Source organism: Apteryx mantelli, unplaced genomic scaffold (genome assembly GCF_036417845.1).
Source record: "Apteryx mantelli isolate bAptMan1 unplaced genomic scaffold, bAptMan1.hap1 HAP1_SCAFFOLD_20, whole genome shotgun sequence".
NCBI classification, from domain to species: domain Eukaryota; kingdom Metazoa; phylum Chordata; class Aves; order Apterygiformes; family Apterygidae; genus Apteryx; species Apteryx mantelli.
Window position 1 is genome coordinate 4,927,267 of NW_027118553.1, and position 25,681 is coordinate 4,952,947.

The 25,681-nt window shown below is 51.9% G+C and overlaps 1 protein-coding gene across 1 annotated transcript; it reads left to right on the plus strand.

The window, feature by feature from the left end:
• Positions 1-23,936: 23,936 nt before the first annotated feature.
• LOC136995990 (olfactory receptor 14A16-like) lies at positions 23,937-24,836 on the plus strand (the record flags this gene model as incomplete). The annotated part of the gene is made up of 1 exon (XM_067316985.1): positions 23,937-24,836. A coding segment is annotated over exon 1 (900 nt), but the record flags the coding sequence as incomplete, so codon positions are not given.
• Between the last annotated feature and the right edge of the window lie 845 nt (positions 24,837-25,681).

Below are 25,681 nucleotides of genomic sequence, written 5' to 3' on the forward strand. Positions count from 1 at the left end.
CAACACTTTTGGTCAGTTTTAAACTGTTTTTTATATTATTTGCTTTCAGTTTCTGTCAATACTGTTTCATGTAAGTTTGCTGACATGCAACAAAAGGTTAAATTGAATTCATTCATTCCTATCCCCGAATAATTAAACCAAATTTGGTTTCCTTTGGTATTGTTTTCAGTATAACTTTGTATATCATAATTATCTCATCTTATTAATTGTATACTTATCCATCCGGAACTTGTGTATAGAAACAATATTAGGCACATCCACGGAGCATGCGTGGTTGTCTTCGTTGCTCTGTAGTGACACCTGCTGTACTCACTTCTTGGTCTGCCATTCGTTTCACATGTGAGTGGTAAAATCCAATTCTCTTTCCCTAGGAGTTTAACAAAGTAATAAGAACTTAACAATACACTGTAGGGTTCTTCCCATTTTGGTTCCAATTTACTTTTTTGTGAGAATACTTTTACCAACACTTTATCTCCAGGTTGTATATTTTGCACTTGTATTTCGGGTGGTGTAGATTGATACCATTGAGCATATTTTTTAAGATTTTCAAACCTTTTTTGCATACCTAGAACATACTGGGTTAGCCGTTCATCTCCGTCCAACAGGCTGGTCTTAGCCAGGATATAAGTTCCTGGTATAGCCAATTGATGCCCAAATAAGACTTCTGCTGGGGATAATCCTACCAGTTGTCTAGGGGTTGTTCTAATTTCCCACAGCACTAAGTTTAAGGCATTAGGCCATTTGAGACTTGCCTGTGTACATACCCGTGTTAACTTGTTTTTAATAGTTCTGTTCATTCTCTCAGTTTGTCCTCAAGACTAGGGATGATAAGGTGTGTACAATTCTCTATGAATTCCTAGCATTTGATATAATTTCCCTAAAACTCTTGCTGAAAAGTGAGAACCCCTATCTGAATCTATAGTTTCGGGGACTCCAGACCTAGGGACAATTTCTTTTAACAAGGCTTTAATCACTGCAGCCGTATCTGCTTTGCCGGTAGGAAAGACTTCCACCCAGCCGCTTAGTTGATCAACTATCACAAGGAGATGTTTAAATCCTTCTGCTGCTGGCATGTCAGCATAGTCAATTTGTAGACGCTGGAATGGAAAATAAGCCCTTGGGCGGCCTCCTCTGTTAATCTTTGGATAAGTATCGTTAAATTTTTGGCAAGTTTGGCAGGTTGTTGTTATGCATTTCGCAACCACATGCACTCGGGAGCTGCCCAGGTTTGTAGAATACATGAGGCGACAGTTGATGCTCCTCCATGTCCATGATCATGATATCACCTATCCGTAGAAAGTAAATACCTTAAGGAAAGGATGGGCTTACCCCTGATAGTCCAAATTCCTTTTTCATCTTGAACTGCTTCCCACTTTTTCCAATTCTCTTTCTTCTTCTGCGCCATATACACAGTCATTGGGTGACCCAAAACTACAGGTCGTGTTTTTCTAATAAGGGCTGCTGTAGCTGCTATCGCTCTGATGCATCCTGGAGTGCCTTTGATTACCGCATCTAGTTGGGTGAAGTAACAGGCCACTGGCCTACGGTGAGGACCTAGTTTTTGGCGAGTACTCCACTTGCTACTCCCTGTCATTCATGAACAAATCATTCAAATGGCTTACTATAATCTGGAAGTCCTAGAGCCGGGGCTGAGACCAACACCCTTTTTACAGATGTAAAAGCTTTCTCTTTTTCTGGAGTCCAGGTCAAAGGCTCTGTCTCCTCCGTTTTTGTTGCCTGGACCAATGGTTTGGTAAGCTCTCCCAACCCAGGAATCCATGGCTGACAAAATCCTACAGCTCCTAAAAATCCCCTAAATTGCTTTTTTGTTATAGGACGGGATATATTGAGAATTGTCTTTACCTGTTCTGGATCAATTAATCTGTGTCTTTCCTTCAAGATAAGCCCCAAATATTTTACCTCTTGTTGACACAGCTGGAATTTGGACGGAGATGCTTGATGCCCTTTCTCTGCAAGAGCGTTACATAGAGAAATAGTGTCTTTCAAACATGTCTCGTAATCTTTACTGGCTAATAACAAATCATCCACATATTGTATTAACACTGAATGTCCTGGAAGTTCAATATCTGCAAGATCATTTTTAAGTATGTGTGAAAAAAAGAAAAAAAAAATAGTCAGAGACCCAGTAAATCCCTGTAGTAGCCTAGTCCAAGCCAATTGTTGTCCCTTCCAAGTGAAGGCAAAAAGATCTTGGCTGTCCTCAGCTACTGGTATACTAAAAAAGGCTGCCGTTAAATCAATCACAGTAAAATAAGTTGCCCAGTGGGGCATCTGTGGTAATATAGTTGATGGGTCAGGAACTACTGGATGCGGAGCGATTACATTTTGGTTTACAACTCTTAGGTCTTGTACAAACCGATACTCTGGATTGCCATTTAGAATCCTGCCTATTCTTTTTAACTGGCAGAATCGGGGTGTTGTATGGGGATTCACAAACTCTAAGGATACCCAATTTTAGATAGTGATCATTTTGTTTTTGGATACTCTTCTCTGCTTCCCTTGGGATAGGGTATTGTTTAACCGCGGGAGGTAATCCCCCCTTTGTTTTGATCGAGACTGGACTAGCTGATTTCAATAGTCCAACATCAATTCCTGAACAGCTCCATAACTTTCCAGGAACTGATTCTAAACCTGTCGGAATTTGCAGATTAGTTAACTCTGGTTCTGATGTCTCAGCCACAACACCCCCCTTTCCTGCCCAAGGATGGTTTACATCCAGAATTGAGTGTTTTTCATCTGGAGTGAACAAGGCTTCAAGGAGCATTTGCCCCCCCCCCCCCCCCAGGCAGGATCATACGCCCACAGTATTCCTCTTACAATTTGTAACACTTTCTCTGGATCTTCCCTAAGCCTGGGAGTTTGTTGACTCCATGCAATCCAATCTTGGGGCCCCCAGGGTCGGTAAATTCGCATTGTAGCTACCTGAGGTGCCCCGTCCGGACCTGGCGGGGGCACTCCTGGCACAGGAACGACGTGCAAAGGGGCTTGAAAGGCAGAGGGGGAAGGCAAGGGGGGGTAGAGAGAAGTTGAAACAGAGGATGGTGCACAGGGTGGAGCAGTTTCCACAAGCGTTTTAGCAGCTGCACTACTTTCAATACTCTGAGAAAATTTTTCTTTGCCCAACTGTCCCATACATACCAATAATCCATTTGTCCGGGGAACCTATCCTGCAAATGGTGACGCAGGAAAGTTAACTCCTGATGATCTAAGGTTCCCTGTGGCGGCCATCGTTCTGCCGGGTTACCATCCTTTGTCAGGAACAGCCAATCCTCCTGACATAGTTGGATCAATCCCCCCCCCCCTTTTTTTTTTCCTCTTAGGTTCTCGGTACCATCAATCTTACTCTAGTTTTGCAGAATTTCAGCTAAGGGCATCCCCTTTTCTATGCCGAACTTATTTCCCATATTGAGTTCCTGAGAAGTGCGTCTTATGCTGATCAGGCAGCACACTTCCTTATAATATACTTTTTTTTTTTTTTTTTTTTTCTCAGCAACACCAGAATTTAAATTTTCATTACCCCCTGCAGCCGGCATGTTTACACTCTCTCTCTCTCACTCTCTCTCTCTGGGAACCGCACTCACACCACCCGAGTCTTTAACTGCTAAGACTGCCGTCCCTTCGCAGTGGGCGGCTCTGTCAGCCGACAGGTGCCCCTTTCGGTTCCCAGGTCATACGCGCTCACACCAGTCACAGTACCGGTATCCACACTCACACTAGTCACAGTAACTCTAAGTTAGTCTTGCAGTACGCCTTACGCTGATCAGGCTGCGCACTCCCCTCTTCCGGCCAGAGTGAGACGGGACTCGAACCCTCTCAAATCCTGGGGGTGGGACTCGAACCCTCTCAAAATCTGGGAGTGGGACTCGAACCCACCCCAAACCTGGTACGCCTTACGGTGATCAGCCTGCGTACCCCTTACAGTGCACTTTGTTACCAAACCAGAATTTAGAATTTAGGCAGGAATTTAAGACTCACCCTCTCGGTGCCTCCCGTTGCCAAAGATCCCAGGTGAACTCACCCGATGGCGCCAGATGATCGTTTGGAGACGAGAGGCCCCGACGGTGGTCACCTAGGGTCCCATCTGGGGTGCCAAACTGTTATGGAAAATCAGGCTCGCTGGCCTCCATAACAGGGTCCGACCCTAGGTTCCTGCTGAGGCAGAAGTTCGAAGTCAGACTGAAGAAAAATAAAATTTAATGATAGACGTGCGGAAATTACAGCTCGAGCTGGGTGTCTCTGAAGAGGGACCCCGAACAAAGAAATCCCTGGGCAATTATAGCCGTACAATCTAAATTCCCCACCCCTTAAGCGATAGTTTGGACCAATAGTAATAGTTAGGTCTGGGTTCTTCCTCTTCTTCCTTGGGCCCCTCCATTGTCTCTAGGCAGGCTGCTTCTTATCTTCAAGGTTGGCTACTCCTGCTGTCAGTGTAACTTCTTTATTCCTCCAGCTTGAACCTGCTCTGGGGCCCCCCTTTTACTTAGCTAGGTAAAAGTTCACAGCAAGTTCACAGCCTGAGGCCTAAGGCTTCAGCAAATTTAGCTACTAATGCTAAGCAAGTTGTGCTAAGCAATTAATTCTAGACAGCTTCAGTTCAATATTCTCTAACACTCACAACCACAAACAGAAGCCATGGGCCTAGCACTGGCCTAGCAGGCACTGAGCCACAAGTGACCTCACAACCACAAACAGCAGCCATGGGCCTAGCACTGGCCTAGCAGGCACTGAGACACCACTGACCTCACAACCACAAACAGCAGCCATGCGCCTAGCACTGGCCTAGCAGGCACTGAGCCACAAGTGACCTCACAACCACAAACAGCAGACATGGGCCTAGCACTGGCCTAGCAGGCACGGAGACACCACTGACCTCACAACCACAAACAACAGCCATGGACCTAGCACTGGCCTATCAGGCACTGAGGCACCATGGAGCTCACAACCACAAACAGCAGCCATGGGCCTAGCACTGGCCTATCAGGCACTGAGCCACAAGTGACCTCACAATCACAAACAGCAGCTATGGGCCTAGCACTGGCCTAGCAGGCACTTAGGCAACACTGACCTCAAAACCACAAACAGCAGCCATGGGCCTAGCACTGGCCTATCAGGCACTGAGCCACAAGTGACATCACAACCACAAACAGCAGCCATGCACCTAGCACTGGCCTATCAGGCACTGAGCCACAACTGAACTCACAATCACAAACAGCACCCATGGGCCTAGCACTGGCCTATCAGGCACTGAGCCACAACTGAACTCACAATCACAAACAGCACCCATGGGCCTAGCACTGGCCTATCAGGCACTGAGCCACAAGTGACCTCACAACAACAAACTGCAGCCATGGGCCTAGCACTGGCCTAGCAGGCACTGAGCCTCAAGTAACCTCAGAACCACAAACAGCAGCCATGCAACTAGCACTGGCCTATCAGGCACTGAGCCACAAGTGACCTCACAACCACAAACTGCAGCCATGCAGCTAGCACTGGCCTATCAGGCACTGAGCCACAAGTGACCTCATAACCACAAACAGCAGCCATGGGCCTAGCACTGGCCTAGCAGGCACTGAGCCTCAAGTGACCTCACAACCACAAACAGCAGCCATGACCCTTGCACTGGCCTATCAGGCACTGAGCCACAAGTGACCTCACAGTTGAAAACAGCAGCCATGGGCCTAGCACTGCCCTATCAGGCACTGAGCCACAAGTGACCTCACAGTTGAAAACAGCAGCCATGGGCCTAGCACTGGCCTAGCAGGCACTGAGCCACAAGTGACATCACAACCACAAACTGCAGCCATGCAGCTAGCACTGGCCTATCAGGCACTGAGCCACAAGTGACCTCACAAACACAAACAGCAGCCATGCAACTAGCACTGGCCTATCAGGCACTGAGCCTCAAGTGACCTCACAACCACAAACTGAAGCCATGCAGCTAGCACTGGCCTATCAGGCACTGAGCCACAAGTGACCTCACAACCACAAACTGCAGCCATGCAGCTAGCACTGGCCTATCAGGCACTGAGCCACAAGTGACCTCACAACCACAAACAGCAGCCATGGGCCTAGCACTGGCCTATCAGGCACTGAGCCACAAGTGACCTCACAACCACAAACAGCAGCCATGGGCCTAGCACTGGCCTAGCAGGCACTGAGCCACTAGTGACCTCACAACCACAAACAGCAGCCATGCAGCTAGCACTGGCCTAGCAGGCACTGAGCCACAAGTGACCTCACAACCACAAACAGCAGCCATGGGCCTGGCACTGGCCTATCAGGCACTGAGCCACAAGTGACCTCACAAACACAAACAGCACCCAGGCACCTAGCACTGGCCTATCAGGCACTGAGCCACAAGTGACCTCACAACCACAAACTGCAGGCATGCAGCTAGCACTGGCCTATCAGGCACTGAGCCACAAGTGACCTCACAACCACAAACAGCAGCCATGGGCCTAGCACTGGCCTATCAGGCACTGAGCCACAAGTGACCTCACAATCACAAACAGCAGCCATGGGCCTAGCACTGGCCTATCAGGCACTGAGGCACAAGTGACCTCACAACCACAAACAGCAGCCATGGGCCTAGCACTGGCCTATCAGGCACTGAGCCACAAGTGACCTCACAACCACAAACAGCAGCCATGGGCCTAGCACTGGCCTATCAGGCACTGAGGCACAAGTGACCTCACAACCACAAACAGCAGCCATGGGCCTAGCACTGGCCTATCAGGCACTGAGCCACAAGTGACCTCACAATCACAAACAGCACCCAGGCACCTAGCACTGGCCTATCAGGCACTGAGCCACAAGTGACCTCACAACCACAAACAGCAGCCATGGGCCTAGCACTGGCCTAGCAGGCACTGAGCCACAAGTGACCTCACAATCACAAACAGCAGCCATGGGCCTAGCACTGGCCTATCAGGCACTGAGCCACAAGTGACCTCACAACCACAAACAGCAGCCATGGGCCTGGCACTGGCCTATCAGGCACTGAGCCAAAACTGGCCTCACAACCACAAACTGCAGCCATGGGCCTAGCACTGGCCTAGCAGGCACTGAGCCACAAGTGACCTCACAACCACAAACAGCAGCCATGGGCCTGGCACTGGCCTATCAGGCACTGAGCCAAAACTGGCCTCACAACCACAAACTGCAGCCATGGGCCTAGCACTAGCCTATCAGGCACTGAGCCACAAGTGACCTCACAACCACAAACAGCAGCCATGCACCTAGCACTGGCCTATCAGGCACTGAGACACAAGTGACATCACAACCACAAACAGCAGCCATGGGCCTAGCACTGGCCTATCAGGCACTGAGACACAAGTGACCTCACAACCACAAACAGCACCCAGGCACCTAGTCTTATGGAAAATCAGGCTCGCCGGCCTCCATAACAGGGTCCGACCCTAGGTTCCTGCTGAGGCAGAAGTTCGAAGTCAGATTGAAGAAAAACAAAATTTAATGACATACGTGTGGTAATTACAGCTCGAGCTGGGTGCCTCCGAAGAGGGACCCCAAACAAAGAAATCCCTGGGCAATTATACCCTTACAATCTAAATTCCCCACCCCTTAAGCGATAGTTTGGACCAATAGTAATAGTTAGGTCTCGGTTCTTCCCCTTCTTCACTGGGCCCCTTCATTGTCTCTAGGCAGGCCGCTGCTTATCTTCAAGGTTGGCTACTCCTGCTGTCCATGTAACTTCTTTATCCCTCCAGCTTGAACCGGCTCTGGGGCCCCCTTTTACTTATCTAAGTAAAAGTTCACAGCAAGTTCACAGCCTGAGGCCTAAGGCTTCAGCAAATTTAGCTACTAATGCTAAGCAAGTTGTGCTAAGCAATTAATTCTAGACAGCTTCAGTTCAATATTCTCTAACACCTAGAACTGGCCTATCAGGCACTGAGCCACAAGTGACCTCACAACCACAAACAGCAGCCATGCACCTAGCACTGCCCTATCAGGCACTGAGCCACAAGTGACATCACAACCACAAACAGGAGCCATGGGCCTGGCACTGGCCTATCAGGCACTGAGCCACAAGTGACCTCACAACCACAAACTGCAGCCATGGGCCTAGCACTGGCCTATCAGGCACTGAGCCTCAAGTGACCTCACAACCACAAACTGCAGCCATGCAGCTAGCACTGGCCTATCAGGCACTGAGCCACAAGTGACCTCACAACCACAAACAGCAGCCATGGGCCTAGCACTGGCCTAGCAGGCACTGAGCCACAAGTGACCTCACAACCACAAACAGCAGCCATGGGCCTAGCACTGGCCTAGCAGGCACTGAGACACAAGTGACCTCAGAATCGCAGACAGTGATATCATGTTTCCTTTTTGCCTTTCATTTATAGATTCAGAACTGGCCTAATGGTGTGTATCAAAGGAAGTTGCTTGCTGCTTGCCTATCCCATTCCGAGGAAGTAGTGACTTCACAGGCTTCCTCAAAGCCATGTGCCATCTGCTGGCCTACTATATAGGAAGGCAAAAATGACCTCACAAGCGAAAACAGCAGCCATGTGCCCACCACTGGCCTCTCAATACTGAAACAAAAGTGACCTCACAGTCTGCATTGAAGCCACATGCATGTTCCTCACCTAGCACAGACTGAGGCACACCTTCCCCAGAAGCACAAACAGCACTAATCTCCATACTGCTGCTCTACCAGGTGCTCCTGCACCTGTACAAAAAGAAGCCATGTGTCTGCTGGTGGCCTAGCAGATACTGAGCCCAAATGACTTCACAAACACAAACATCAGCAATATGCATCGAGCTGGTCTGTCAGGTGCTGAGGCTGAAGTGAAAGGAGAGGAGAAGCTCACCTGGGCCACTTGCATGTCCCTTGATTACGCTGTTAGCACTCCATACAGAACAGTCTTCTGCAAACACCTTTCATCTCCTGGCAAGACTCTCTCCAGGTCATGTGACAGCTCCACTCTGTCACCCTGGGCACAAATCACAAAAGGGAACAATTGGTCTTGCTTTTCCTTTAGTACCATTAAGTCCCACCTGGGAGCCTTTGCACTGCAGCACCTACACAATGACAGCAGGACGCCACTTCCATTTCTGGTGCATTTCTAGGGACAGAGACCAGCTGAGGGAGCAGCTGCACTGCAAAGGTTTTCCCACACTGTCACATCAACTCAGCACTGCACCAGCCATCAGCCTGACGCCAGACCTCTGCTCTGCCACCTAGTCTACAAACACACTGTCTCTGCCCCACACAGCTGCCTCTTCTGCTCGATACAACCAGGTGCCACCAAGAAGACATGGATGCAGGACACTCGCCACTTGCACACTCCCCAGCCACTGCTCCGCTCGCTGCCTTCTTTTGGCTCCTCAACCCAGACACACAGCGAAGCTCTTGCCGTGACACCACAAGGTGGCCAAGGCACTCTGGGCTCACAAGGCCTCTGCAAATGAGCAGCACAAGATCAGGCACAGAGCTGCCTCCTTGGGAGATGCTGCTCTTTTCAGAGGGAAGGATGCTGCTTTCTTTGGGCACAGGAGGCTGCTGCTTTCCACCTCCATCCCCTCAGGAACTTCCACCTAGGGATGGGGCGATGGGGATTTTGTTTAGTAAAACAAAGGTTACAGACACAATGGAGAAACAGTTGAGAGTCTTGAAGGCCTCCTGAGCCCAAAGTAACCTCAGTTCCTTTTAGTTACTTGGACAAGGAGCCCCAGGGAAGGGAAAAAGGGTGCAGAGGCTTTGACATGAGGCCCAAGCAATGAGACAGCCCCAGCCTGGACGTCTGCTGAAATGCCAGCTCTCCTGGCTGTGCAGGCTTTGCACCAGCAGTCCGGGCTCCACAGCTGTGTTCACAGAGCACTGAGGGCTGGGTGCCACGGGCAACCTGGCTCTGGGCACATCTTCACCCCTCGCAGAGCCAGCAGCCCAAGAACTCTGAGACTTCCTCAGGTCAAGCTACGGACGCTTTGGGGCACTCACACAAAGGCACCCAGGAGACACTGGCATTTATTATAAGGGTCTTGGACTTGTCCTATATGGCACCACAACCTTCTAGGAAAAAGAGGGGACACAACAGCATTTGCTGAGCGGGCTGGCAGTAACAGCAGTTGTGGGAGGCGGAATTGGCAGCACAGCAGATGTACCAGGAGGTGAACCCACACCCCAAGTCACCCACAGAAGCCAGGCGCATTTATGGAAGCCTTCACATCTATACGTAGCCTCTTCTCTGTCACTCGCAGCTGCTTTCACAGAGGGCTCACGATGTTGGCAAAGATGTTGACAGGCACAGGGACACACCCTGGCATCCTGCCTCCACCCTCAGGGGCTCCAGGACTGCACTGGGAACCTCCAGGAGTGGAGCAACCTAGAAAGAAAGAAGCGGAGTGTTACTGTCAGTTCTGCTGGCCTTACAGAGTCTCAACAGGCAGGGGCAAATGTCTCCCCTCCATGCTGAGCTGTACTGGTGAAAAAAGGCCCCAAGATGCCTCCTCTACTGGCACCTGCCTTGAGCAGGGTGTTGGAGCCCTACCTCCACGTCTCCCCCATTGCAGCCTCAACGAAACTGCTCTTCTGAGACTCTTGCCAAAGGCACCAGTGGCTTTGGAGATGCCGCCTCCACCGCCCACCAAGGATAGGTGTCTCAGAGCCACCCATTGCCCTAAGAGGCCTGACTTTTTGTGAGGTGGCATCTCCCCTCTCTGCAAGGGTCTGCCTAGGCACAAAGTGCAGAAATGGCTCTGACTGCTTTGCTTAACTACCCATCTCTCTGAGGGATCGGAATGGATTAGGGTCTGGGATGGGAAGATGCAATGAGGGTCCAGATGCAACAGAAAGCCTTTAAGGAGGGAGAAGAGAACTTTCTCCAGGGGAGTCAGTAAAATCCCAAAGACTCACGGAAGCATCAAGACCTTCAGAAACTGCAAGCCTGAACCTCAGCTGACAGAAACCACCAAACTGCGAGCAGTCCTGGCTCGCACCAGGATGCTCCAAGGAGGTAATATGGTCACCAACAGTCCTCATCCAGCTCTCCCAGAAGGACACTGTGCTGGCAGGCTGGGCTCTGGGAGCAGAGCACTGCTCTCTCCAGCCACCTCCTCCCATGCCGAGCAGCAAACACTGGGGCCACCCCCCGGCTCCACCACAGGGCACCCTGCACTGTGACACGCTGCTACCCCCGCACCGCACAGAGGTTTGCCAGCCAACACGCGCCTCTGCATCAGAGGCAAACAGGCCACAGCACCACGCAGGGCAGCACACAGCGCACCCACAAGTGCTCCACAACACACAAAGCCCAACTCTCCAGACCTTCCATTCTCTTCTAGGCCTCCAAGGCCTTGCAACAGGCACTGCCTCTGAACAGCCACTCACCTCCCGGGGCCTGCTCACTTCCCACCTCCAGGACGCAGAGAGCAAGTGCTCTCAGAGGGGCTGGTCAGGCCAGCTCTTGCCTCTCGCTTCTGCTTCAACTTCTCTGAACAAGAAATCTCTTTGAAAATGTGGCCCATACCTTTTCGGGGGGTGACATTCCTTCTGTCTCCTCCAACAGCCTTTGCACCCATTCTCCAATGACTGCATACGTGGACAGAAAATCAGAGACCTCTAACGTGTTACAGTTCCAAATGTGTCAGAAAAGCAGGTGGACACCTCAAAGACAGACACAGCATTCAGACCTGGCAGGAAAATCTCACAAGCTCCCTGCTGTTTTGGCAGGGGCAATTGCTAAAGCACACACACCCTGGCAATAAGAGATTACTAACACCACTGCTCACACCAGCACTAGATGCATTTAGCAGCCTCAAAAGTCTAGCTGGACTCCCTAGCTAAGTGGGAGGAGGCTGCAAGCTTCTACTTAGCAACAAGTGGAAAGTCAAACTCCATGCTCATGTTCACCACAGAACATCATCTGCATTTGAAATGTAGCAGTACTAACTCATGATGACGGTGGGGAATAAAATGTGTGTCAGATGATGGGGAACATCCACTTCTGCCTGATTAATGAGTTGCATTTCTGTATTGCTGTGGAGCTCTGCAGGGCTTAATCCCTCCTCTGAGCACATGCAACAAACACGGAAGTGACCTCACCAAGAGCATCCAGGTCATGTGTCTTCTCCGCACCTGTCAGCTGGGAGCACTGGCTGTTCATGCACTTTCAAGGCCCCTGACAAGCAAAACAGCTCCCACTTACAGAGCTGCTCTGGAAACACCCCCCAGGCTGCTGCCAGGCTCACAGGTCTCGAGGCAAAGCAAGAGGCAGGGAGCAAAAACAACGGCAAGACACGGCATGACATGCGGGGACAGCCTCTCTCAGAGCCACTCGGAAATGCCGTTTTCACAACAAATGAGACCATTGGGAAGGGCCCCTCGCGAGGACACCAGCAGCCTGCTCACACTCTGCCCAGCAGCTCCCAAACGCAGCTCGCAGCAGCACCTGGGGCTGCGGTGGCAGCAGCAGCTCAGGGAAACGCTTTAACATGGGTCTCCGACCCCCGGCAGGGGCAAAGCTTCCTGCCCCCCAATCCCAGCAGCCGCCCCAGCCCAGCTGCTCGGGGCAGCCTGGCACGACTGGCTGCAGGGCAGCTGCCCGCTCTGTCCCCGGTCGCTCTGTGCCGTGCTCACGGCCCCACCAGCCCCTGCTGCAGCTCCTGCAGGAAAGCAGCCCCGGGGCCAGCACCGCTGCCCCTGCCCCAGCGGGAGGGCACCGGCTGGCAGCTGAAGGCGCCTGCAGCCCCACCAGCCCCACTCACACCCGCTCTCACCCGCTCCCTCGCTCCAGCTTTACTTCTGCTCCATTTTCACGGCTGTTTTTCCACATGCTGCACTCCGATTGGCTGACAGAGCCACCAGTCAAATACTGCCCCGCCCTCCTCCCCTTGCTGGCCAATAGGAGTGCAGCACTGGGGGCGATGCCCTGGCAACACTGCGGCCTTGTGTGACCCCTCGGGCAGCCCCCTCCCCTCCCCTGCGGTTGGGCGCCATGTTGTGGGCGGCATCGCAGGCCTTGCGGGGTGTCGCAGGGCGTCATGGGGCCTGGGGGCAGTGCAGCCCCGTGTGCCCGGGCAGTGCAGGATCCTGGAGCGCGGCTGCTGCCCCGCCGGGGCTGGGCTCTGCCGCAGGGGCCACACGGGGCTCTTGGTTGCCCTGCGCCCAGGGGCCATGGAGGGCGTGGGGGAGCAGCCGCAGGGATGGTGCTGGTGCCGGCCCTGGCACCAGCGCGGGGGCCCTGGGCATGGCTGGGGCACCGGAGCCCGCAGGCAGCGTCCTGCTGTCCCCAGAGCAGGGCAGGGCAGGGGCCTGTCACCCCTGGTGCCCCAGCCCCCTGCCCACAGCAGCCCCAGGGCTCGGCAGCCCTCATGCTGCGCCCGGCAGGGCTGGGCCACGGCCGGGCAGGGGCTGCTCTCTGCAGGGCTGCACTGGGCCCCAGCACCTCACTCCACAGGGCTGAGGAGCCCCAGGGGCATGGGGCAGCCAGGGGCAGAGCAGCTGTGGGCCTGCTGGTGCTGGGCAGCGGCGGTGCAGGGCCGGGAGGGGTCTGAGGGAGATGGCCGTGCTGGACTGCCCCCAGCACTGCCCCCCACAGCTCAGAGGAAAATGCTTGGGGTCAGCAGGGCCATGTGGGGTGGCCATGGCACCCCCACCTGATTCCAAGCTGTTCTCCCAAACCGGCTGTCTTTTGGGTGCAGAGGTCTGACCCCGATGTGCAGGTGGACAGGGGCTGTGGCCATCTGAGGACAAGATCTCTGAGCCCAAAACATGCTCTGCCAAGTTGGAAGCATAAAAGGATCCGGGGGGAAGGAGCAGAGGTTCTCCCAAAGAAGCAGACACCTTGGGGTTATTACAAGGTGAAGGTTTCATTTCCTATATGGGCATTTCCAGCAGGCTCTTGAGAGCCCCACGGGAGCGGCAGGACCCACCAGGTGCAGGACACAGGACCCCTTTCGTGCCAGAGCCAGATGCCAAAGGGGGACTCACTCCCAGGGCAACCTGGCCATGGATTGCCTCCCACCCTCCACAAGGGGATGGAGTCGGCCCCACAGGATCCTTGGGGCTCTGGGCATCCTCATCGCCAGGACCCAGGAGTCCTGGCTGCCACACTGTCCCCTGAGCCAGACGGGACCCTCAGGCAGGGCTCTTGTGGCAGCCCCCAGCCCTGTCCAGTCATCCTCACAGCCTGGGACCCACAGCCATTTTTGCAGTTAACAGTCTCTGTGCGACACCTCCGGAAGGAACTCTTAAAGCCCTTACCCTTGGTGGAGAGCTGCAGGAGTGTTGGAAACAAGGAACTGCGGTGCAGGCTGATGGTCTTGATCCAGCAGTTCTCCATCTCTCTTACACCCTTGCCCTTGGATTGTCTTTCCAGCCGGGGAGGGGGGACAGTCTTCCCATCTCGTCACCCATAACTCCTCTCCCATGTGTCCCTTCTCCTCTGCCTATCAGCGAGGGGCCCCAGCATGGCCCCACTGCCTCCTGTCCCCCATCCTTGCTGTGGAGTGGCTCCGAAAAGCAGTGGTGGGGAGCATGTGAGCAGTGCACAGCAGCTCCTGGACCTCTCAAGGAAGTGAGGGCACCGCTATGGCACCAGGGAGACCTCCTTGTGATGTGGCACATCCCACTGTGACCTCAGCTGATGTCATCTGGGGGCTCAGTAGGTCACCACCATGGAGATGGCACAGTCAGGGAGAGAGCTGAGAGATTTCCCCTCGTGTTCTGGGGAAGCAGACACCTCCTGTCACCCTAGTTATTTTCCAAAACTTGCTGACAAATCCTTCAGGAACATCTCCAGATGGTGCCAAAGGCTGTGAAATATCTCAAAGGGAGCCCTGGAGAGGACATGTCTGTGTCCCTGCACTGTCAGATCTCCACATTGGGCAGACGTATGTGAGAATGCAGGACTTCCGTGTTGTTTTGGGGTTTGCAATTTTTAAAAAACAGGATCAATGTCATGTGGGATGAAACAGCACAAAGTGTGGCCACAGGCTGAGATCCTTTGCTGAGCCTCCAAACTAATTCCTCCTGTGGGTCACTCTTTTTGTAGAAGCAGGATGCAGGACAATCTGGAACAGGACGCAGCCTTCCTCCTTGAGGCACCAAAGCAGGCTCTTTGGTTTTCAAAGTCCTCAGCAAGGTTTCTCGGTCTGTGGTGCTTAAGATAGAGGTGATACGCCAGAAAAGAGCAAAGGTGCCCTTAACACGCATCATCCTGAGAGCTTTATCTGGGACCCTGCTCCCTGCCATGCTTCATAGCCATGGTTACTGTAGTGCACGAACATGGTGCTGCCAATTATTAAGAATGAAAACATATTTGGCAATGGTAAAAACTGTGTGAAGTTTTGGAAACGAGGATTTTTGTCAATTATTGCATTGAGTTATTTTTTGAGAAGATTTCAACTTATGACTAGAATCTCCTTTTGCGGCTTGATTCATTGGACCACATAGAGAGGCTATTGCTGCCTGAGATGCCCTGGGGTAGCTGTGTTCCCATGTGGTGCTGGAAATCTTGGAGGTGGCTCGTATGGGACCTTAGCTTGTCATTAGGAAATGCTTCTGGAAACTACTGGGTTGAGACAACTTCTTTCCCTGCATTGACTAGAAAGGGAAGCCCAGACAACTGGGTTAGGCAGAGACATCTGCACTGACGGGGTCTGGCCTGGGGTGAGATCAGCCTCCTCCCTGTTGTCCCCAAAAATGCAGTGGCACTTCATTGACTGTGGAGGGAATGAAAAGGGAGTGTAGCTACGTGTTTTAGGGACTCCTTTAAAACGTCATGGTAACATAGGTGTGTTGAGATTTCTGCAGATTTGGCCATCCAAAGATAGATGAAGCTGGTCACCTTGCTTTCCTCACCAGTCGAGAGAGCCCAACACCTCAGAGTGTGACATGCTCTGTGCAAAGAGTAAAGAGTGGCATGGACAGCCGTGGACAGAGGGTGGTTTTCTGAGCACTGGGCTCTGTGTGAGACACAAAAATATCTTTTTTAACGGTGCAGGCCTGATTATAACAGAAATATTTAGAAATGACTTTAAGACTGAAACTAGAAGGGAATTAAGAAAAAAGATTTAAAGCAAAGAAATATTTTCTTAATCTTTCCAGCTCTTATTTTGTGTTCTTAGTGTCTTTCTTGATTTGTTCTGTTTCAGTATACTAGGCTTCCGGAGCAATTACACATTATCTTTCTGTCTGAAAAGGGAAGAGAGTTTCAGAACTGGGGTGGGATGCAGTCACAGGATCATGGGTGGCTGGTGCCATTGCAGGTGCCCTGGTCCCCTCTGCCCAGCCTGCCTCTGCAGCTTCGAGGCACTCTCATCTCCTGCAGGTCCCCTGTGAGATCTGCCAGGCCCAGGCAGGTGCCTCAGAGACACTGGGGCCTCTTCAAGTGCCACTGGGTGCTTGTGGTTGGACACGTGAGCTCTGCCTGGAAAGGTGAAGAGCTGTTCTCAACATTAAAAAATAAATAAATGAGAAGATTTTCATCAGCTGAAATGACTGAATAATTTTTTTAAAAAGTCAGTGTTTTCTCATGATGACATAATGAAAATTTGGAGGAAGGGCCTGAATCTCAGGAGAAGCAATGTTGATCTGCCCATTAACTCGCGTTACCACTGCTCTGTCTGTTATGCTGTGGATTTAGTCTCAGTGATCTCTCACATATTTCCACATCCGTGATTAAACTGATCGTTTCTAAAGTCAACTGTTTGTCAGACTATCTGGGCATATGCACTTTCCATAGTTTTCCAGCCCTCCTCCTCCCCTTACTCTTTATCAGTCAGATATTTCTCAACTCTCCAGTTGCTGCTTTAAGCTTCAGAGAGCCTGAAGCTTGCCTTGTCTTTCAGCAGTCTAATTGTCTCTTCAATCAACTCCTTCACTGTGTGTTCCTCCAGCCTTTCCTATCTATTTGTGAAGAACAGTTCAAGGAAGGTTCTTCGTTGTAGACCATGGACATCACTGGAGGCAACTTGGACTTGACATACAGTTGAGGAGTGTATTTTACTTCTTATGACACTGCATCAAGTTTATTTGTGTTTGATCGCAATTAAGACAAATCCTTCTGGGTCTTTTTGCAGCTAGTTGTCTAAGGAAAGCAGGTGGGAACTGGTGCCCATGAGCTGTAACATTCAGCTGCAGCCTTGAGTGGAAAAAGGTTCAATTTGAACAAGAGTGATCTAAGTCCCCAGTGGCTGAGGAGGGAAGTGGCAGGGCTGGGGAGGTGGGGAGGAATATTTTGCATGGCTGTCTGACCTCCAGGATGGTGCTTTTCCTACCTGTCCTGACTTCATTAGGAGACACTCTGGATCAATATCAGTTGGAGAAGGTCGATATGACTCTAGTTTGTAAGCTGAAAAATAAGGAAATCTTTAAAAGCAGAAATCCTTTTTTTTTTTTTTTTGATGCTCATTGAAATCTTCCTCTTGTAAATACACTGCTGAAACCTCTCCAATTAGCCACAGCACAAGAATTGAAGAGCTGAAGAAAATTATGGGGAGAGGCATGGCCCCTTAGGGGGTTTTGCATCTTAATGACCCCTCGGGTGTCTTTGGTGCTGAGTCCATGAACCTCCGATGCTGAGAGGAGACTGAAGAAACCTCTCAAGAAGTTTACGTCAGAAGCAAATTGCCAAGTTTCTTGGAGCGTTAATGGGTCCTGCTGAGGGTCATTATCAACAAAGTCTCCCCAGGGGCTGATTAGAGCCTGCTTCCCCACCTTGCTCTCAATGCAGGATCTCCCCACCTTTACTGACATTCCGCTGTCCTTGCTGGCTGCTTCTTGAAACAAAAGGCAAGGGGCTGATCACAGAGTCCCTCTGGGTGTCCTCTTGCACCACAGCACTACCCTACGAGTGACATTCTTGTTACGTGAAGTGCAGTCTGAACCTCTCAAGATGCACTTTGTGGCTCTTTCCCCTTCTCATGCTGCTTCCCACTACCAAGAAAAGCTCCTTCATCTCTGAAACCACCCTGTCACAGGTGACTACTGTATTTTCCATAGCCTCCACTTCCCCAGGCTAAAGAAGCTCCGGTCCCTCAGCATCTCCATACAGGCCATGTGATTCAGGCCCCCAACCTCATCTTGGCAGACCTCCTCTGGACCCTCTCCAGTGGCTCCCCATTCCTCCAGCACTGGGCAACCCTCATTGGGACACACTGTTCCAGACATGTGGCCACATCAGTGCTGAGTCGAGAGGGGTAAGAACTGCCCTTGCCTGGGTGGCCACGCTCTTCCTAATGCAGTCCTGTATGCAGCTGGCCTCATTTGTGGTGAGCATGCATCACTGGCTCATATGGCACACCTCATAATATCCAGGGCCTTCTCCTCGGGGTCACTCCTCTGCCGGTCAGGTCCCTGCCTGTCCTGATGCACAGGTTGTTCTGTCCTGCTGAGGAGCCTTTCAAAGAGGACAGGATGCGGGGTATACCCCTGCGTACCCCACCTTTCCCTGGCTTCCTGGTCAAGCATGACCCGTTCATGAAAACCCTCTGAGCTCCATAATCCAACCAGCTTTTTGCCCATCTGCATGTCTACTGGACCTCCACTACTCTCTTCTCCTCCACAAGTGCAGGCCTTTTATCACAGAAGGCAATCAGGTGGGTCAGGAATGATTTACCTTCAGTAAATCCATGCTGACTGTTCCCAGGCACCTTCTTCATGTGCCCAGAAAGGTGATCGCAGAGAACTGGCTCCATGACACTCTCCTCACCAAAGTGGAAGATGAAAGGCCTGCAGCTCATTCGTGAAATTCATTCATGAAATTCATGAAACTCATTCATGAAATCCCTCTCAACTCAATCATCCAGCCGTCTTTTTGTCTATCTGGATGTCTGCTGGACATCCACTGCTCTCCTCTCCTGCACAAGTAGAGGTCTTTCATCACAGAAGGCAATCAGGTTGCTCAAGAATGATTTACCTTGGGTAAGTCCATGCTGACTGTTCCCAGGCACCTTCATCATGTGCCCAGAAAGGTGATCGGAGAGGACTGACTCCATGACACTCTCCTCAGCAACATGAGGCTGAACAGCCTGCAGCTCCCTGCTTTGTCCTTGTGGCCTTTTTTGAAGATGGGCACAACATATTCCTTCTTCTGCTCATTGGGACCTCCCCTGTTCTCCACAACATTTCAAAGGTGACACAGAGCAGCCATACTGTCACAGCAGCCAGCTCTGCATGTCCGTGGAAGCCAGCCATCCAATCCCATAGACTTCTGTGGGTTGAGTTGTAGAGACTTGGGCACTGCGGGTTGGTTTTCTCCTCAGGAGTCCTGACTCTAGGCACAACAGCTGAGGAAACCTTGTGGGTGAAGACTGAAGCCAGGAAGGACTTGACTTTCCCAGACCAACCTACATCCACTTTTGCTAGAATCCCTGCCCCATTCAGCAGTGAGCCCACATTTCCTTTTTTATTCCTTTACTGTCACTGAAGCAGTAGCAGCTCTTCTTCATGTCCTTCACATCCCCTGAAAGTGTCTCTATGCCAAGGGACCTTTGGCTTCCTTAACACCATCCCGACTTTGCTGGACAATATTTCTAAATTCCTCCTTTGCAGCCTCACCCTTCTTCCCCTTCCGTATGCTGCCTGATTGCCCTGGAGCTCACGTGGGAGTTCCCTGTTTAACCAAGCTGGTGTCCAGAGATGTCTACTAATTTTACAAACTGTTCATTATGGAGCATTCTTGTGCTTGACAGGTGCTGTCCTTAAAGACCTGCGGTCTTTCCTGAGCTCCTCTGCCCTTCAGAGCTGCCTGCCTTGGTCCATGCCATGGAAGACATCCATACATGCAAGCTACCCCTTCACACATAGGGAATCCTCTTCCTCACCTTGCCTGATGGTCTCTCCTGAAGAACTTGCACCCTGCCAGTGAAGGACTGTAGTCATGTGAGTGATCCCAGCACACCTCAGTTATTCCAACCATGTGGCACTCCTGTGACAGCTTGTGCATCTCCATTTGCTCCTGCCTGCACCCCAGGCTGCATATGTTTGCATACATTTTTGCTTCAGCACCTCAGCTGTGTTGTCAACTGAAGATTTGTCACAGGGAAATATGTTACCAAGGACCTTATGTATGCAAAGGCTTTGATTGGAAGTGGTGACATGCTGTCAGGGGTAGCAGGTGGCAATGTAATGGTGAAACGTGGTTGCCACTAAGAGAGCAAAGCCTGCAGTGCCCAAGGCCAGGAAGAAACTGAGTTGGGCCATGCAGGAATGGCAGGAGAGGGGTTGGTGGCCCGAGCTGACTCTGCAGCTCCTTGGGGTCTGTGACAGATGTGAGCCGGACTACAAGCAGGACAAGGCGTCACTGAAGAAGTCCCTGGATCTGGGCAGCCTGTGATCTGTCCACCCTGAGGTCATCATTAGCCTAGTCGCTGTTCTTATCATCTGTCAGGATGAGAAGAGTTTCAGAGGGTGGAGAGCAAGAAGGGTTTGAGAGTGCAGAGACTAGAGTGGAGACCTTGGTGTGATGTGCCTCCCATTTATGCAGCGCACATGGATGTAGACGGGATGGACTTTCCCTAACAGCAGTGGTGGGATTCAGTTGTTTGGGCACAGGCAGGAAATCCAAGATGCCCTGCAGCACTTGCCCAGTGCCACTGCAAAGGGCGATTGTTTTCCTGTAGGTCCCATGCTGTATCTGCTAGACACATGTGGTTGTGCTGCACACCCCAGGCATCTGACATGGCCCTGCCAGCCTATTTTATGTCATTAAATCAAGTGTCTGCACTGAATTACATTAGCTCTTTGTAACATTGGGATCTTCATCTCTTTCAGCTTTTGTGTGAGTGGAACACTAGTTGTAGCAGGCATCTAGTGTCATTTCAGATGGCCAAAGAAGTTCTCCACTTGGTCCCTAGCTGATGCTCCAGAAGGATGTGGGCCTCCCAGTTGCTCCATCAGAGCAAGCAGACACTGGCACATGCCTTGGACCACCACTGTCTCTTCAACTGTCCCCAGGTGTTTGCATGTGAGCAACTGACTCCCACCTTCCAGCTCCAGGGATTATAACCAGAGCTTAGACAAGGAGCTTGAGTGCAGACATCTCTGTTGTGCCCACTTCAGCTTGGGCAAGGGGAATCCCACCTCCTGTGTGTCTGTGGAGTTCATGAGAGTTAGCTGAATCCCACTGCATGCCAGGGGCTTCTAAACGGGCATGAAATGCCCAAATTGACCCATCTGAATCAGCATCCAAACCATGGGAAAATGAGCTTCCAACTTGGCCCTTTCTAGGTGTCCTGCCTAGTTAAGATGTGTGAATATGGATTTCCAAAGTGGGACGTTTCCACCTCTTGTAGATAACCATCCTCTGATGAAACAAGTGACAATGCTGTAATTGGTCTCTCTGCGTTATTTAGAGAGGGAGCAAAGGTGATTATTTTGGTTTACCACAGCGAACATTTCCCAGGAGGATGCAGCACACGGGACAGAGAAATTCATGCCTTCAGCTGGGCCACTGTTGCCAAGTGGGGCCAGGCTCCTGGGATGGAGGGAGCTCATGGCAACCTGACAGCGCTGCTGAAGACAGCTGTGTGCAGGAGCAGCTCCTCTGCAAAGAGCAGCAGGGTTCCGGGCACTGCCTGCTGCCGCTTCCATGAGATGAGACAAGACAGAGAGAAGCGAAAGGCAGTGTGGAGTGGGAGAACGGCTGACAGTGCATTGTGGGAGAAATCTTCACAGCCCTTGACATGGTAAATCTCTGGCTGCAGGGCAATTCTACCGAGGTTCCTGGAGGGGTCTGCTAAACCCAACACATCCCCTTCCACATCTGTTTTTTAAGGATGTCTCTCCCAGTTTTTGCTTTGCAGAGGAGAAAGAGGTGCTTCAGAGCAGGGATTTTCCTCCACACTGTCACAGGGACAGGGCATCCTGCTCCTTTTTCTTGGGGACAGCTTCAGGGGTGTGAAGCTGGGGTGTGCACACATGTCTGCATGGACTGTACTTCAGAGCAGTGTCCCTGTGCCCCAGGGTGCTGTGTGCCCAGGGCAGTGACTCTGCCACCTGTGAGGGTCAGCACTCATCCTGCCTGAGGAACTCCCCATGACGCTGCAGGGAGAAGCCCTGGGTGGGAGGAGAGATCCCCCCCACACACACATCAGGGCAGGTTCATTCTTCTGCTGAGAGGGTGCTGCATTGGTCAGGGCTGCTCACAGCTCCAGCTCACTCCCAGGACGTTTCTGGAGGGACCTTTCCAAAAGGAAGGTCAAAGCAGGGGATACATTAAAGGGAAGGAGCTGTCCTGAGTCTGTGCTTTCAGTTTTATTCTGTTTGGGTGGAGTGAAATGGGATTGGATCTGTCAGGTTTAGACAGGGGACGGAGGCTCCAAAACAGTGACACTGAGAGAGGATCAGTTCTGGGAGGGACTCAGCAAATGCCTTCATCCACCCCTCAGCCTGCAGACAGAGCCAGCATCACCTTTCCAGCCTCAGCAAGGTTTCTCTCACCTGCTCCATAGCACCTGCAGACAAGGAGGTGCCCCTGGGCAGAGCCCTTCACCCAGGAGGTTTCTTCAGGGCAGAGCTGAGCACCCAGCGAGTGGGATGGGGTCTGTGAGCACTGAGAGGGGAGAGACGTGGGGACAGAGAAACAGGTCCCCACAGGGACGGCTCCAGGCAACAGAGTCATGGTCAGAGTGTGAGAGGAAACTGTCAGCTCCAAGGCCTCCTCTCCTCTCCCAGCCAGCACAGCCCTCTGCTCTCAAGGCTGGGGGGTCCAGGGCAGGAGTCGTTTCCTCAGCAGCCGGACATGCAGGAGAGGAGACACTTGTGAGTGCCCCTCTGTCCCTCCCTGTCCCTGCCTCCCTCATCACAAATGTCATGGTATTGCTCCATCTTTCCCACCTGCCCATGCTGCCTTTGTGCTTCCCCTTGGACTCTCTGGGCAGGGGGGTTTCTGATGCAGTTCAGACACCGACCCTGCAGGTCCTGCCATGCAGACGTGTCCTTGACAGTGAGGTGCCCTTTAACCTGTGGGTGTCTGGGCAATGCAGTGTGGGGGTCTGGGAATGAGCCAATCTCTTGTCAGGACACCCCATCCTTAGGACATTCTGCCATTTCCCTGGGGTGTCTGGCTGGGCTGCAAGCTGCCCTCCACAAGGACACAGCTCTCCCATTGCAGCTGCGTGTTATCTAGGTGCCCCAGGGAGAAGCCACCTAGGTACTGAGGCCACGCTGAGACATGCTCCTGGGAGGCTGGATGTGGGCAGCTGGAAGGAGCCTGATGTGTTGCTGGGTAAAAGGAGACGGCTGAGACCTGCCTCACATCCCCTCAGAAAGAGTGCTGATGATGGGCACTTTGCAAGTGCATTCCTCTGCTCTCTGCGGTGTTGTTCTTTTTCGGGTAACATGAGTGCAACTGTCCTCCACCTCCGAGGTTCGAGCACAGGGCAGCTGGGAACAAGGCAGAGGGACAGGCCAGCTCTGCTCCCTCTGCGCTAAAGCCAGAGTGAATCCTTTTGCCTCTCCAGAATCACAGCTGCTCACTCTGAGTGCAGCAGCAATGCTGAGGATTTCTGCCTCCAGGAATCCTCCTCAGGTGTGACAGGGTCAGCTAAAGGAAACCAAAGAAGCTTTAAAACTATTCATGATACCCCATTATGTGGAAGTGGGAGTGAGAATGCTGAAAATGCCTTCAGCATTATGAGTGGATTAACTCTGACTGGAACTGGGAATATAACAGTGTAGTCACCCCTCTTCCCATGTCGGCAGTGCTGTAGGTCAGGGCTGACTCCTCTGGAGCCCACGGGCAGAGTCCCCTGCTCCTCACGGCAAACTCAGTCAGCACAAACCAGAGCTCAAGCCATGGAGCTCAAGGACGGTGCTGCTGAGATGGGGAGAAGTAATGTGTGTGTGTTTGGGGGAGGCTATGAGAAATTTTTGCTCTAACAAGTCTACCCTAATTTGTCAATGTCTCTTATTCAGCACACAGTCCCCCTGTGCCTTAAAGGAGCAAATGTCCAACAGCAGCTCCTTCAACGAGTTTCTCCTCCTGGCATTTGCAGACACACGGGAGCTGCAGCTCTTGCACTTCTTGCTCTTCCTGGGCATCTACCTGGCTGCCCTCCTGGGCAACGGCCTCATCATCACAGCTGTAGCCTGCGACCACCACCTCCACACCCCCATGTACTTCTTCCTCCTCAACCTCTCCCTCCTCGACCTTGGCACTATCTCCACCACCATCCCCAAATCCATGGCCAATTCTCTGTGGGATACCAGGGCCATTTCCTACTCGGGATGTGTTGTCCAGGTCTTTCTCATTGTCTTTTTCCCTTTGGCTGAATATTCTCTTCTTACAGTCATGGCCTACGACCGCTTTGTCGCCATCTGCCAGCCCCTGCACTATGGGACCATCATGGGCAGCAGTGCTTGTGTCAAAATGGCAGCAGCTGCCTGGGCCAGTGATTTCCTCAATGCTGTGCTGCACACTGCTAAAACATTTTCACTACCACTCTGCCAAGGAAATGTTGTGGAGCAGTTCTTCTGTGAAGTTCCTGAGATCCTCAAGCTCTCCTGCTCTGACTCCTACCTCAGTGTGGTTTGGGCAGTTGTGATTAGCGTTTGTTTAGGCTTTGGGTGTTTTGTTTTCATTGTGCTGTCCTACGTGCAGATCTTCACGGCTGTGCTGAGGATCCCCTCTGAGCAGGGCCGACACAAAGCCTTTTCCATGTGCCTGCCTCACCTGGCCGTGGTCTCCCTGTTTATCAGCACGGCCATGTTTGCCTCCCTGAAGCCCCTTTCCCTGTCCTCCTCAGCTCTGGATCTGGTAGTGGCTGTTCTGTACTCGGTGGTGCCTCCAGCAGTGAACCCTCTCATCTACAGCATGAGGAACAAGGAGCTCAAAGACGCACTGAGGAAACTGGTTCAGTAGGTACAATGTCAGCACCAATAACTCTCCCATGTGCATCTGCTCCTCATTCCCAGGGTATCTGGCAACATAGCTAGGTGTTGCTCATGTCTTTCTTTCTTACTTACTTTTCTCTGTTACATTCTCCTAAAAGAAATAAATATTTTGCTTTGTGCCTCTTGTCTTCAGGAATCTCTCATTTGAATCTGATCGAGAGGCCGTGTTGAAGCAGGAAGCCAGGTTTCCCCCTTCATCAGCAGAGATGGGGGAACCTGAGCTTCTTGGATGCCTTCAGTGCAATGAATGAGGAGAGTTTCCCTTTGCAGTGTGTCTTTTGGTGCTGACACCAAGGGAGCTCAGGGGCACAGAGTCAGGCTCCGATGAGTACAGTCGTTTGCAGACCATGGGTCCCGTGTCCATTAGGAGAGCTCAGCTCCTGTGGCCACAGTCAGGGTATGATGTCACACCCCTCTCCTGTGAGGGTGGCAGCCGGCTGTCACCATGGGCTGGTCCCTTCCCTCCACAGCGTTCCAACACTCCAAGCAGAGCGAAAGTGGAAAGGAGGAGAGTCTGGATGAAGTCTGTGGGGACAGTCCCTCTGCTCCTCAGGACCATTCCCCCACTGCCACAGCAGGCATTTCCTCACTGCAGCCTTTGTGTGGGGCCTGCAGCTTTCTTGGAGACACGTCCACCAACAGCAACAGGACTTTCTCTTTTCAGGTCTTTTCTCCTCATTTCCACACTGTCCTGCCTTGCTCTGATGCGTGTGTATGGCTTCAGTGCTCTTGTAATGTGCTGGTGGAAGGTTTGTGCTTCCCTGTGCATTCCTGTGAGCTCAGGCAGGACCAGGCACT